General features: G+C 38.2%; 1 protein-coding gene across 3 annotated transcripts in view; it reads left to right on the plus strand.

Annotated features, from left to right (window-relative positions):
- VRK2 (VRK serine/threonine kinase 2) overlaps positions 1–15816 on the plus strand; it is an 88782-nt gene that overhangs the window by 18684 nt on the left and 54282 nt on the right. For 2 of the 3 annotated variants that reach the window (XM_020996215.2, XM_020996214.2), the window contains exons 3-7: positions 7753–7811; positions 8339–8408; positions 11012–11099; positions 11509–11614; positions 12826–12918. In XM_020996215.2, the coding sequence (XP_020851874.1) occupies positions 7753–7811; positions 8339–8408; positions 11012–11099; positions 11509–11614; positions 12826–12918 (416 nt within the window). Of the gene's footprint in view, positions 1–3252; positions 3298–7752; positions 7812–8338; positions 8409–11011; positions 11100–11508; positions 11615–12825; positions 12919–15816 lie in introns of those variants that run through there. The other variant, XM_078149528.1, reaches the window with a different exon arrangement.

Below are 15816 nucleotides of genomic sequence, written 5' to 3' on the forward strand. Positions count from 1 at the left end.
TTTTTTTTTGTTTGTTTGTTTATTTGTTTGAAGTATTCAGGCAGAATCTTTTTCTATTTAGGGTAGAAGTATCACAGTCTTGCTAGTGCAGTAGTCCCACACGGCAAGATCTTAATAGACCGAGAGAAAGATGCTGGGTGTTAAAGTTCAAGAAGTGGGGTTGTGTATCCTGATGAACCCTTATGTTTGCGTACTTACCTATTCTACTATGATGCTTAGCACCAAGTTTGAGGTGCTTAAGAAGAAATCTGTTGAATACTTTTGAAAAAAGAGAAGTGAATATCTAGGTAGCAGTTGTTACCAGTAAGGGTACTTAATGTGGAAAGAAGAGAAATCATGGTTTAAACTACTAGGACTACCACCAGTGTTATTGTTGTAGTGAGGGGTATTTGAAGAAAGTAATGGAAAGATTTATTTTCTGTATCTTAAAAAAAAGATTTTACTTGATAGAGATACCCTTATTTTAAACTGTTTTAACATGTTGACACCTTTGGAAATATTGACTGTTCAGCATGGATTAAGAATTAAGAGGCCTAGTTTCAAATATTGGCTCTGCCATTTTATTAGCTGTGTTGCCTTGAGCTTGTTACTTAAAGTCTCTGAGCTACAATTTCCTTTACAGTTTCACAGCTATAATATCTGTGAAATGATGCTACTAATCATAGAATAGCTGTGATTAAATTATTAAGTCATTATTATTATCATATGTAATAAGACATTTCAAATTGCCAGGTGTGGGAGAACCAAAGAATTTTAAGATAGGGCCCCTGTTCTCCAGAAGTTCATTCCAGTTAGGAATAAGGATGAGGATTTGACCATGTGATTTCATTGGAATAAGGACTTTCTGATGAGGATTCTCTGCCAATACAGATTGGCACCTTGCCTGAAACTTTATAGTATTGAGAGCTGCCTGGAGCACTGAGAGGTTAAATATCTTGCCCAGAGTTATACAAACATTGTGTCAGGAGAGGGACTTGAACCTGGGTCTTGGCTCCATAGCCAGCTCTCTATTCATTACACTACAATGTCTCTCCCATGGTCTAGTGAAGTGGGTGAGAATATCAGCTTCCTTCATTCTTGCTCATGTGTCATTGAAGAGAACTGGGGGAAGTCATGGAGCTGTGCATCCACTACATCAGCTAATCTCCTCTGGGTCCTCACTACAGCTAGGCAATCTTTTTATTCCTCCCTAATTGCCTCTTTATCCCACTTACCACATTGTCTTCCAAACCTTCTCTTTTCTCCTAGTCTCCTACAGCATTCCCCTCCTCACCTTCTCATCTGAAGACTTTGCCTCATCCTTTACCAAAAAAACATCACGGCCATTTTTTCATGAGCTTCCTTTTATCATTCCAGATATCATTCCTGACAATAAATGCACATTTATTAAGCATCTACTCCTCGAAAGGCACTGTGCTAAGCATTGGAGATACAAATAAGAAAAAGAAAGACAGTTCCTGCACTCAAGGAGCTTACAATCTAAGGGGGGAAGACAACACACAACAGGAAAAGGGAGGGAAAGGGGGACTTCAGGAATATCTTGTTCCATGGAGTTGAAACTAGACTGAGCTGCAGATGGAGAGTGAAGTGAGCTGAAAGTCCCAATATAGCTCTATATAAAGGAAGGCTTGAGGAGGATTTGAAGACTCCACCCTCCAGCCTTCTAATCAGAGGAGAAAGGAGGCTGAGGGATGTGGTATCAAGGTTTGAGGTAGCAGCTAGGTGAGAGATTAGAAGTGATGAGCTTATCATGGAAACTATGAAGCCAGGCCCAGCTGCAGATGCAAAGTGGAGTTTTACTCCTGTCTCTGTTGAAGAGGTGACCTCTTTTTTTGACAAGGCATATGCTTCCATATGTACCCTTGATCCCATCTCCTTTTTTCAGATTTTCACCACTTTTATCCCTACTGCCTCCCTAATCTTCAGTCTCTCCTTACCCACTGGCTCTTCATTGCTACCTTCACATACCTCCGTCTTTAAATAATAGTTCAGTCTTGGCCCTCTCCCTTGAACATAGTTTGCTTATTTCCCTCATGTCCATCCCATCCAAAGCTTACGCATTACTCAAGGTCCAAATCATGCCTTCCATTAAATAAAATCCAATCTTGCTGGGTCCTGCTGTACCCATTACCATTGCCAATGGTTCAAGGCCTTTAGACTTACTGAAAAAGCAGAAGGTACTTGCTGCTTCCATTTCCTCCCCTCTCTCTCTTTTTCTAATACCATTTTCAGTCTGGCTTCTGATCTCATCATTCAGCTGAAGCTGCCTTCTCCAGGAATGATCTTCCCTCTGTTCTTGTCCTTTTGGACCTCTTTTGTCTTTTCGACACTGTTAACTGCCTTCTTCTCTGGAATAGTTTATCCTGCAGAGGTTTTTCTGTTTGTTCTCCCCTTACTTGTTGGATTACTTCTCAGTCTCTTGCTGGATCTTCATTTATACTACACCCACTAACTTTGGCTTTATCCCTGGGACTTCTCCCACTTTCCCTTTTTCTTACTCAGTGACTTCATCATCTTCCATGGGTTTAATTATTAGCTTTATGTATGTACCTATATGTATGTATACACACAAACACATGTACATGTATTTGCTGTTAAGCTGTTTCAGTCATGTCTGACTCTTGGTGACCTCATTTCGGGTTTTCTTGGCAATGGTACTGGAATGGTTTGCCATTTCTTTCTCTAATTTATTTAACAGATGAGGAAACTGAGGAAAACAGGGTTAAGTGACTTGCCCAGGGTCCCATAGGTAGTAAGCATCTGAGGTCAGATTTGAACTAAGGTCTTCCTGACTCTGGGCCTGGTAATTATCCACTGTGCCACCTAGCTGTCCATGTATACCTACACATATGCATACACAGTATGTTTTTATATATACATACATACACAATGCATATACACACACGTACACAATATATTTATATGCATACACATATATGTGCAGGTCTGACTATCTCACCCAACCTCTGCCCACTCAATAAATTCCAGTAACATTTCCTGTAGCATCAAATACAAACTGCTTTGTTTGACATTTAAATCTCTTCATAGTCTTTCTCCTTCCTACTTTTCTAGTGTTTTTGTACCATACCATTGCTCTTCTTAACATTGTAAGCTTTAGCCGTACTGATCTACTTGCCAAATTCCTCACTAACAACTCTAACTCTCCATGTCTTTGCACCAGCTATGTCTCATACCTGGAAGGCTCTTCTGCTTCACCTCCATCTCTTAGAATCCCTGGCTTCTTTGAAGATGGATAATGGATAATGCCTTCATCTCTAAGGTTACCTTATTTACTTTGTAAGTGTCTTTTATATGCTTGTAGTTTTACTTGTCTTCTTAATTGAATGTAAATGCTTTGAAAGCTGGCTGCTTAGCACAGCACCTGGCATATAGTAAGTACTTAATAAATGTTTATTGATTGATGAAATGCAGAACTCTAATGTTAAGTAATACTATATAATGGTACCTGATAAATGCTACAGACAAAATGCCATAGGAGTTGGGAGAGGGCAAAGATCTCATTTGAGGAAAGCTTCATGAAGAAAGTGGAGCATGATTTGGGTCTTGAATAATGCTTAAGCTTTGGATAGGATGGAAAAGAAAAGTTGACCTGAGAGGAATAAGCAAGCTATCTTCAAGGGAGAATGACTAGACTGAACTAGCTGAAGCACAATATTAAGAACAAAATATCAGACAAACCCCAAAACTGAAACCCAGACATTTGTTAAGTGTCTATTATTTTCTGAGTACTGTGCTAGGTATTGGGAGTTATATAGAGTTTGGAAAAGACATTCCTTTGCCATCAATTGGGGAATGGCTGAGCAAGTTGTAGTATATGAATGTAATAGAATACTATTGTGCGGTAAGAAATGATGAGCAGGTGGACTTCAGAAAAACCTGGAAAGACTTGTATGGACTGATGATGAGTGAAGTGAGCAGAACCAGGAGAACGTCATACGCAGTAACAGCCACGTTGTGAGATGACTGATAGATTAAGCTCTTCTCAGCAATGCAAGGATCCAAGACACCTCTAAAGGTCTCATGATGGAAAATGCTGTCCACATTCAAAGAAAGAACTATGGAGTTTGAATGCAGATGGAAGCATACTCTTTGCTCTTTTTTTCTTCTATTTTGTTTTGTTTTGTTTCCTCTTTCTGGTGGGTTCCTCCTATTGGTTCTAATTCTTCCTTACAACATGTTTAATAGGAATGTATATGTATAGCTTATATCAGATTGCGTGCCGTCTTGGGAAGGGAGGTGGGGAGGGAAGGGGAAAAATTTAAAACTCAAAAGCTTATGGGAATGATTGTTGATAAATCAAAATAAATTAATTAAAAAAAAGGCATTCCTTCCCTTCCTGGAGTTTATAGTCAGTTGGGGTTAGGGAAAGGGGTACAATGCCAAAATATATGGCTAGGTTTCGTGTTAGTTAATAGTGGGAAATAATGTTGGAAATGTAAGTTGGGGTCAGACTGTGGAAAGCCTTGAATGCCAGAGTGAGAAATGAAAAGGCATTTAAAGGTTTTTGAGTAAAGAGACATGGTTGAAATATGTTTTAGCAAGATTAGGATGATGGTAATGTTCAGGATGGATTGGAAATCAAAATAATTGGCAGAGGAAGACCAAAGAGGCCATGGTAATAATCCAGATGTTAGATTATAAGAGTCTTAAGTTAGATAATGGAAATATTTGGAAGGGAAGAGATACATACAAGGGTTACTCTCGTGGAAATACTGATAGGATTTGGTGATTAATTGGATATGGGAAATCAGTGAGAAAATGTCATTAATAACTGGGAGTTTGGTGGAGGACAGCAATAGACATGAAATCTGGACCTTTTAGCCTTGATCAGAAAAATATCTCTCTTTTTCACAGAACAGTGATTACTCCAAACAAAATAAGCCTCATGAAGGAGGTGGCACTGGAGGTGTGCTTTGAAGGAAGCTATTGGTTCTTTGAGACAGAGATGAGGCAGGAGGATTTGTCAGACAAGAGGGACTTCCTGGGCAAAGATGTAGAGGCAAGAGGTAGACTGATATATACAAGGAATAGTTAGCAGGCCAAGTTGATTGAAATATCAGCTTGTGTGGGAAGGGGACTGGAAGGGTGGAAGTCATATTAAGAATTTAAATCTCAGAGGACTGTACAGTGTATTTATCCTAGAGGCAATAGGAAGCTATTGAAGATTTTTGAATGGAATGATATGCTCAGATTTTTGTTTTAGAAATATAAGTTTGGGAGACATGTGAAAAATGGATTGGGGGATTGAGGTGGAACTAGGAACAGGGAAGCTCTTACAATATGTTAGGAAGCTCTTACAATAGTCCAGGTGAGAAGAACCTGAACTAGGGTTGAGACTGGGTGAGTAGAAAGGAGGAGATGGATTTAAGAGATGCAGTAGAGGCAGAAGTGAAAGAATTGGAAAAAGCAGGGAGGGGAAGGGAATATGCATTTATTTAGTACCTACTGTATGCCAGGTACTGTGCTAGGAATTTTACTGATATTATTTATTTGAACCTCACAACAGCCCTGTGAGGTAGGTACCGTTATTATTCTCATTTTACAGCTGAGGAAACTGAGAGAAGCAGATGTTAAGTGATTTGCCCAGGGTCACATAGCTCATGTCTAAGGCCAGATTTGGAATCAAGTTTTCCTCACTCCAGGCCCAGCACTCTGTCCACCATATCCCCTAGCTACCTGAAATCTGATTGGCCATGGGAGGATAAAGCAGAGTCATTTATGACTACAGTGCTGAAATGGAAAAATGGTGGTTCTGTCAGTAAAAATAGGGGAATTTGGATGACAGCTGGACACTGAGGAAATGTGACAAATTCTGTTTTACCCAGTTGGAGTTTTGAGATGCGTATGATATAACTTGGTTGGAAATGTTCAGCAAGTAATCGGTGCCGTTGGATTATGATTTATGAGGGAAATTAGGACTGGATATATAAATTTGAGATTCATCTGCAGAGAGATGATAATTGAACCCAAGAGAGCTTTTGAGGTCACTAAGGGAGAATGAATAGAGAGAGAAGAGAGAGCCAAGGATGGAACCCCACAATTAGTGAGAAGGAGCACGATGATAAGGAATGATCAGAGAGGAAGAAGCAGCAACAGCAAACAGTATTGTGGAAGTCATGAGGAGCAGAGAGTGTCTAGGAAGAAGGGATGATTATTAACATCAGAAGCTTAAAGGGCAAATAGAATGGAGATTTAGAAAAGACCAGTGGACTTTTCAGTTAAGAGACCATTGGCAACCTTGGAGAGAACAAAGGTCAAGTCGTCAGGTTGAAAGCCAGATGCCAGAGCAGAATGGGAGGTAAGGAATTGAGGTGGCAAGTAGAGAGGTGATTCTTTTTAGAGTTTGATTATGAAAGGAAAAAGTAGTTTTAAGAAATTGAAGAGCATCAAGGGAAGGGTTTTTGTTTTTAATTTTTTAAGGATGGGGAAGAGCTAGGCAGGTTTGCAGGCAGCATGGAAGGAGCCTATAGATATTAAAAGACAGAACGTGAGAGAAGGGGAATGATGAGATGCCTCTTAACCATATTTCATGGTCATCCAAAGTTTTATTTTTCCCTAAAAGTTTGTTATTTGCTTAGATTCTAATCTCTCAAACAACAGAAGTGATACAGTAAGAGTTATTTTGAAAACAAAATACCCCCTCTACTTTGGGTTAATATGGAGAAAACAACAGTTTTGAGATATATAAAGTTTGAGACATAGGATATTTTTGAAGAAACATACTTTTATTCCCTTATTTTATAATATGAATAAAACATAAGTATGGTATTAGTAAAAGTAATTTTTGAAAAAATAAAATTCCAGTACATCTATTATATTGCAAAAATACATGCCCAATAGCCAAACCTAATGGAATATATATTACCTTTTTAGTAAGTGGAGGTTGATAGACTTATTCTCCTTGGCCTCAAGATTACTACTAAGGAGCATTGAGTAGGTGTTCCAAAGGGACATTTAGATTTGATGAAAGGAAAAACTTGATGAATATTAGAGCTATTCCAAAATAGAGTGGTTAGCTTGGAAGCTAGTGGGCTTCCCTTTCCTAGAAATCTTCAAGTAAAGACTGAAGGATCACTATTTAGCTGCATTGTAGAGAGGAATGAGTTAGGCAAGGTGGTGTCTAAGGTTTCTTCTAATCCTATGATTCATTGAAGTCATAAGAATTGAATTGGTTGAATGGAATGTTGAAAGATTAATCCTTTGGTTTGAGAACACTGCTGATTTTAAGTTGGAGACCTCAAAAATGTACAGAAGAAGGAGTTCTAAAATTTTTCATCAGAAAGAATCACACATGCCATATCTGAAGTAACACAGTTTTCCATTAACAGAATCTGAATAAGGTTTTAATAGTAGATTTAATATGATTATAAATAGAGAAGGTATAGGGCTGCTAGGTGGTGCAGTGAATGAAGTGCCAGGCCTAGAGTCAGAAGATTTATCTTCCTGTGTTCAAATCTGACTTCAGACACTTACTAGCTGTGTGACTGCAGGCACGTCACTTACTCTTCTTTGCCTGTCTCAGTTTCCTTATCTGTAAAAACGAGCTGGAGAAGGAAATGGCAAACTACTTCAGTATGTTTGTCAAGAAAGCCCCAAATAGGGTCATGAAGAGTCAGACATGACTGAAAAATGACTGAAGAGCAACAACATTGAGTGGTTAATTCCATTGCTTGTTGCATGTTTATTATATTTATTTGTATTTTAATAACTTTTTCACTGTGATTTTTGTAGCTTCTTCATGTGTTAATAAACCAATACGAGATGAAGATGCCCTTCATGTTATAAAAGTGGTAAGGATTGCATGTAACTTATTGTTTGAAACATCTTTTTCCATAGTTCTGTTTCACAAAGAATAGCATTTTGGCATCTTAAGTCCTATCATTACTTTATTTTGTAGAAAATCCTGGATGTCTTTTGGATTACTTGTTCTTGACTATATTTTGTCATTCACTGCATTATACCCATCATCACCGTAATTGTTAGATAACATTTTTTTTAAATGTCTACTACAAAAAGAATATGGTTTTAGGTTTGTCTATTTGGGGAATAGCAACCACAATATATCCAATGTTGAAGCAAGATTCTTCCAATGGCCTTCTGGTTAATTTGATGCTTAAAGATTTGTAGTGAAAATGTGTCTGGGGGTCAGTGTTTTATGGAAAATGCATTACCAGTTCAAGTGCTGTAGTATATAATGGGCATTTCTGAACAGTTGAAATATTAAATCCCATTTGGGGAATTATTCTTCTCCTCATCCCATTAATCATTCTTTAATTTCGAAAATTTAGAGACTCATATTTGCCATGTTTCTTTACAGGAATATCAAGAAAATGGTCCGCTCTTTTCAGAATTGAAATTTTATCAGAGAGCTGCAAAGCAAGAATGTAGTAAGTAACGCTAGCCTAGTAAGACACTTGTACATAAGTGCTTGCTCAAGTGAGTATTTGATATCTGGTTATATCGTCTGTGCTTTGGAAAGAGTCTTGTCAAGAGGAGATTTTATCCCAGGATAACACTGTTGTATTATATCATATGTAATAGGCAAAAGTTGGAGGCCACTCAGTTCTTTCCATGGTACACCTAATGGAATATACATTTAAAAATCAGAGATGTTTCCCCTACTTCACCTAAGTACTAGGTTGTTGAGTCTGGTCCAACTATAGTATGCACATTAGTAAGTGATTAGAATGATGGGCTTATTATTTGTCTCACAAGACAGTCTCCATAAGTAGGGCATGGAGTAGGTAGGAAAGTAGGGAATGTTTCTCAGACTGTTGAGTTTGGACTCAGCATAACCTGGTTCAGATTTTGCCTCTGGCTGTTAACTATTTGTGTGGCCCTGCACTTAACCTTTATATACTTTGGGCTTTGCCCTGGTATTTATGGGTTACTTGAAATCTGGGTCATAGCAGTTTATCTGTGACATCGAATTCACTGTAATTAGGAGATTGTACCTTCTTTCCATGTGAAAGGAATTTTGTTTAGTTTTGGAGAATGAGTGCCTTCAAGCCAGGAGTAGAAGGACAAATGAGATATGCAGTGAGGATTCAGTCAACAAACATTTATTTGGTACTGGGAATATAAAAGTCAGGCAAAAACCCAGGTCCTGCCCTCAAAGAGCCCACTTTCTAATGGGAAAGATAAGACACTGACTGTGTACATTCCAGATAAGTACAATGTAAATGGAAAGTAATCTCTGAGGAAAAGTCCTGGGTGGAGGGTGGAGTGGGGTAAAGGAACACTGTGAGAGTCCTCTTGCAGAAAGAGAGGTAGGAGCTCTCGTGAAAGAAGCCAGGAAGTGGAGGTTAAGAGATTCCTACTGCAGGGGAGGAATCTGAGGATTTTCAGAGGTTTGAGAAAACAATAAGCTTTAACTTGATAGTGATTAAAAAAAAATTATCCTCATCTGGAGTCAGAAGACCTGGGTTCAAATTTGACTCCGGATACTTTCTACCTGTGTGACTGATTGGGTTATTTAATCTTTCTGGGGCTCAGTTTCTTCCATTTGTTACATGAAGGAGTTGCACCAGGGCATTTGGGGTCCCTTCCTGTTGTAAAATCTATGACACAGTGCTTGGCACATAGTAGGTGCTTTATAAATGTTTATTGATTGATTGATATTGATTTCCTGATGCTGTAGGACTTGATGACTTCTAAGGTCCCTTCCAGAGCTAAATGAAGCCAAAATTGTAGAGGTTTGAATGCCAAGTTGATATGATTGACTTTGGGAAGCCAAAATAATTTCACTAGCAGCATATGGTGATAGATCTGAGTGGGAGCAGGATAAGGAAGGGATTTAATGGATGGGTTGACATGATAAACAATCAGAGCAAAGAAAAGTTTCTTGATATATGTTAAAAAATATAAATAAATAAAAAATAAGGATCAATTCCCATTCCTCCCACAATTCACAACCCCCCCCATATTTAAAATCAATGATATTTGATTTTGTAGCAGTAGTGCCACCTCATGAGTTAAAAGTAAGGCAAGTGTGGCAGGTACATTGGACAAAAAACTTAAATTGGTTTAGAAAATGAAAAATTTAATCAAACTGGGTGGTTCCCTGGCATCATGTAACTTCAGGGAATTTGACTAGAATAAATTCACATAGGAGAAAAAAAAATGGATTAACTACTTAGAGTGTAGCCTTCATTTTCAAGTAAAGTAATTATCTAACTTGATTGTTATACTTTGGGGTTCAGAGGGGTCAATAGCTTGCCTTTTGGAGCTTGTGAAGAAGGAAAACACTCTCTACAGTAGTTTTTAAGAGAAGGAAGGCAAATGTTTTTGCTCTCCACATAGCCCATAGAGGGCTTTTTACCTCCTACTTGTCAGTCTTGCAACTGACCCCCAGATAAGCAAATGGTGGTTGTTACTTCTGTCATCTGACTAGGATGAAAGCTAATGGAAAAGAAGATGCAAGTGCCTTTTTCAAGGGCAAAAGAGAAGTACACTTACAGGATACAAATGTATTTCGGGGGCTAAGTATGTGTATGAATTGTTTTGTTTGTGTGGAATGCATCATTTGAATGCTAAATATTCTCCACACGTTTTGTATTGCTAAAATATATTTACAAAAGTTCTTGCCTCTGTGCTTCTCTTTGGTGATGAGGTGACCCTGGCTTCTTGAAGGTTCCACCAGTGAAGCACATGTGTGCATGCTCAGTAAAGCTGGAAGAACTTCCAAGAGTCCGGTAACCAACTGTGTCTCCTATCTGATGATCCTCCTATCTATGTACAGAAAGGCTCTTCACCAACAGGTTGACCACCAGGCACTGAATTTTTTGGCTGTGGCAACCACAAACAAATTTAATTTTTCTTTTTTTAAAAAATTTTCCAATTATCTTTAATTTGTTATTTTTTTCTGTAGCTTTATGGTTTCAAGGAAAATTCTGTAGGATAGCCAGATCATTGTCAGAAAATTTGTATATATGAAATAGGAAATGGTTTCATAAATGATGTTGACTGTTTTCATCTTACTTCTTTGCAGTCAAAAGATGGATGGTACTCAAACAACTTGATTTTTTAGGAATTCCGCAGTTCTGGGGGTCGGGTTTGGCTGAACACAGTGGAAAAAGGTAAAACAGAAACAAGCCAGTTGTCAACCTCTTGTCACTGAGTCATTTTCCATGGCCCCAGATTTCATCTTTAGCCCAATCAACCATCTTAACTGAAGTCAGACCTTGTTCTGAGGGTCGGGAAAAGAGAGAACAGATGCTTTTACCATAGTCTCTACTGAGAAATAGACAGTACTTGACCCACTTTCATCTGTGTGTACAAATGACCTTAGCATTATATTATTGATTAAACTCAGTATCACACAATGGTACATATTTACTGTTTTTGCATGTGTATATTGAAGTTCCAGTGACCTAATTTCACCACCATTCTTGTATATTAAGTCATAAGTATTTGTCTTTCAATTCTTTGGTTAGATGTCTTCATATAATCCTCTCTTGACTTTCTCTTTTGTGTCTTTTCTAACAGCTACAGATTCATGGTTATGGAAAGACTAGGAATGGACTTACAGAAAATCTTTGTCCAGAGAGGCAGGTTTCAAAGGCAAACTGTCCTGCAGTTGGGTGTACGAATGGTGAGTTGGAGCAGCTTTTCTCATGTGTACTCAGGATATTTACTTGTTACAAAATACAGATCTTTCGTCTTTGCAAAATTATCAGGGAAGGAAATCTTTCCTGCCCTAGAAATGTCAGTCATTGACGTAGAGGCCACTTTGGTGTAATTGATAACAGTGGGCTCTGTAAGTGACAGAATGTGCTGTGTTTGGCACTACAAACTCAATTAGGCATGGGGTCTACAGCCTGATTTTTTTCCTCACAGCTTTGTTTTTGCATGTCAGAACAAGCCTGCATGGCTGTAAGAATGCTCTCCCTTTTGTCATATGTTTATAACAATGCAAATTACTGCATAAGATAATATTTTATATATTACGCATGTGACGGTATGGGGTTCTATAAAGTTTTTATTGCCACGAGTTTGGGATGAAAGCAATAATTAGTTGTGGCAATGAGTTACACAGACTTTGCCAAACAAGAGGCAATGAAATCTTAATAGCACCCCTGCACACATTTTGTTTATGCCACATATTTGTCTTATCTTGTTTGCTGTTCGTTGGTTCAATTTTTTTTTCCATTTTAAGTGGAATGAGCCTGGTTTTGCTACTCACAGTGGGACAGGAATGGAAGCTACAGATGAATGCCTTCTGTGACTTTCTACAGGGAAGGGGAGAATGAATGCACATGGGCACAGAGCTTTGTTCCTAGCTCCCTGCAGCCTGGTTGGAGATAGAGTCTTGTCTAGGGAGCTCCTGAGGGCCCTGCTGCAGTGACTCTGTCACTGATTGTTCTGGCTCCTTTACCTTCTGCCTCCTTGCTGAGTCATTTGACTTTCTAACTCCACCCCACTCCAAACAGGAGAATGTTTGAAAAACAAAAACAAAAACTTGTTGTCCTCAGCTGCTGGGCAGTCAGGAGCATGTATGTTACTGAACCCAGAAAGGGAGTGAGAAGATTTCCTTCCTTTAAGTATACCCCTGAAAAAGAAAGCATTTAAGCAGACTTTGGCTGATGGGCAATCCCTACTGCTCTGAAAGGCTGTGAACTTTAGACGAGGTTCCCCAAGGTCTGGGTGATAGACACATGACTGTGAAATGGGGCACTTTTTTGTCATGTTTGTAGAAAAAGGAACCCCTTTGTATCAGAAGTTGATTTTCAAAAATGTTGATTTGTCAAAGTGAATCCTAAATAGGTGGCAATATAACCTTACCTTTTCTACTTTATTTCACAGTTGGATGTGTTGGAATATATACATGAAAATGAATATGTGCATGGTGATATTAAAGCAGCAAATCTACTCTTGGGCTACAGAAATCCCCATCAGGTAAATACAGTATCAAGTTTGGAATTATACTGATGGCATAGAGGGCCCTAACTTGAGCCCCTTCAAATTAAACTCTAATCCCAAAGAGTTTACAATGTTGATATAAAGGTAGGCAGATAATGACTGATATGATGCTCTTTGTCATCATGGAGTAGTGAAAAACTTGGAGAATGATGAGGAATTAAACATCAGTACAGCAAAAACTCACTGCCTTGGACAGATTTGTCATATTATTGTAATTAGGGTACCAGTGGAATGGAGGGGATTCATGCTGCTCAGATATTCAGTAGTGTCACGGTTGTACTCCATTTCACTAAATTCACATTTATTTGGGGGTCTTAAAAGTGGTTTGTGAATTGAATCCTCTTTTAGTCTTATTTCCTGGGACTAGCTCTTGAAGCAGAGTGCATCAGTAATTTTAAGTAGTTGTGATGGTGATTTACTTATAATTTACTACACTCTCAGGTGCTTATTCTAAAATCAAGAATTGGTAGTGATGCAAAACAGAAGCTCTGTTTCTTATCACAAATGTCCATGTTTAGGGGAAAGTCTGATTTAGTGAAGAGTCTGGATTATAGAATGTTTTAAAACCAATCCAGTTTATTACTTTCAAGTATGCAAGTAACTCTGTCTAGGCTAACAGAGTTTGTGTTAAGTTTTCCTTAGAGAATCTACTTTAATGAGTAGATCAGACTAGTTTGTGCTTCTCTGTCATTTAAAGATGCTTGAAAACAGTTGGTTCTCTTAGAAATTTCCTCAGGAATTTTGTATATATTTTTAATTTTTCATTTTCTACAAAAAAAAAAGGTATTGGTAAACAAAGGTGAAGTTAAGTCCACTCCTGACTGGATTATAAGAAATTTAGAATTGTGGCATTCTAATTCCAGTAGTGTTACTGTATATCTGTGGAATTAACTTGCCCAGACTTACTACCTATTATCATGAATACCTGGAAGTTAGCCGTGAGTCTTGATATGTTTATTTTCATACCTATCTTTGTTCATATTTTTCTCCTCAGTTGGAAAACTCTTTCTCTCTTGTCTTTGTCTATCCAAATCTGTCCCATCCTTTAATGACCAACTAAAATCGTCCCCCCTCCTACCCCCTTCCCTGTAGCCTTTCTTGACAACTCTAGGCCATGCTGACCTATGCTTCCTCTGAATTTGTGTGGCATTTATAATCTCCACTGCACACTTTGGGTCCAGTTCTGTTGAATTGTTGTCCTGATGTTTACATCACTTCTCTTCTCAATTAGATTGAGGGCAGAGACCAGGTCTTCTTGTGTTCTTAGAGTTTGTAGCATCAGAAGCACTCAATAAATACTTGTTGTTTTATTGATAAATTTGACTTGGGAAAAACTGCAAGAGTCTTTAAATGGTATTGAGCACATTGTTTTCTTTCTGAGGTGATGCATCCTCTCCATAGGAGACAGTGTGGCAGAGTGGGAGGGTACCAAATATTATCTCATTTGCCGCTCACAACAACACTTCAAGACAGGTGCTATTATTATCTCTATTTTATAGTTGAGAAAACTGAAGCAAATAGAGGTTAAGTGACTTGCTCAGGGTTACACAGCTAGTGTCTGAGGCCATATTTGAACTCAGCTCTTCTTGACTTCAGACTCAGAGCTATGTCCACTGCACCCCTTAGCTGCCTTATGCCTGATGCAATTTTTAAAAATGATAATCCACAGATACCTGAGATTTTAATATCTATAGCCTGCCTTCACACTGCTAGGAAAGTTTGAGCTTAAAGTTAGAAAGTTCCTAGAGATTTGGGAAAAGTAATTGTAACACCTGACCTGTATCTGGTGGCAACCCGTTAGCTTTACGATTCCCTGGGATATCAGTGAGGTAGGGTCATAAGCCTCATTAAAGCTGCTTGTTCACCATATGCAAGAGGGAATTCCATCACAATCCATTTATCAATCACCATGGCTCGTAAGGCTGAGAGTGGCTGTGTGTTTGCAAGACTTTTACATGATATATGCACTTAAGCCTCATTTTACGATTAAGCATTTTACCACTATGTTTTCTTTATTGAGGACATGTAAAACTAAGTGTCTGGGTAGCAGACAGAGCCCCACTTGCATTGGAAAACTCTGAGGCAATTTGTTATAGAGAATAGCATGTTGGTACAATATTATTTGTATGGGGGACATAGGAGAAAACCTTATTATAAAGTATTTTAGAATTGCACAAATTTGATTTTATTAGATTTATCAGCAATGCCTCAGTCATACTCTATTTTACTAAAATAATTTGGAAGATATAATTAATTAGAATTGATTTGGAGATCTAATTCATAATATAGGAAGATAGATTTTAGGAATATAAGGGTTCTTATGGTGTATTCTGTGCAACCATTTCATTGTATACTTGAGGGACCCAAAGCCTAGGCTGGTAAAATGTCTTACCCAAAGTCACACTGAGTAACACAGCTGGCTTTTGAATATGGTTCTCTTAATCTGAATACAGGGCTCTTCTATGTGACATTGCCTTCGAAAACCATTTTGTCTTGTTTTTTATGACTGGTTTCTCAGTGATTGTGTTCCACTGGTCATGATCGTGAGGTTTTGCTTCTTTTTCTGTGTTATATTTTCAGTAGATAAAGCATAGGATTTGGAGTCAGGAAAGCTTGAATTCAAATCTGGCTTCAGACATTTACTAGCTGTGTGACCCTGGACAAGTTACTTAATCTCTGTCTGTCTCATCTGTAAATCTGTAAAAAACAGTAGCACCTACCTCAGAGTGGTTGTGAGGATCAACTGAGAACATGTGAAGTGCTCTGTAAACCTTAAAGTGCTATATAAATGTTACCTATTATTATTTTCGTGTGTTTGTAAAATGATTTGAAGGTATTTGTATGTGGGGGATGCTAATTTCATTTTTAAAAAGC

The sequence above is a fragment of the Phascolarctos cinereus genome, unplaced genomic scaffold (genome assembly GCF_003287225.1).
Source record: "Phascolarctos cinereus isolate Bilbo 61053 unplaced genomic scaffold, phaCin_HiC Scaffold_2;HRSCAF=192, whole genome shotgun sequence".
Taxonomy (NCBI): Eukaryota; Metazoa; Chordata; class Mammalia; order Diprotodontia; family Phascolarctidae; genus Phascolarctos; species Phascolarctos cinereus.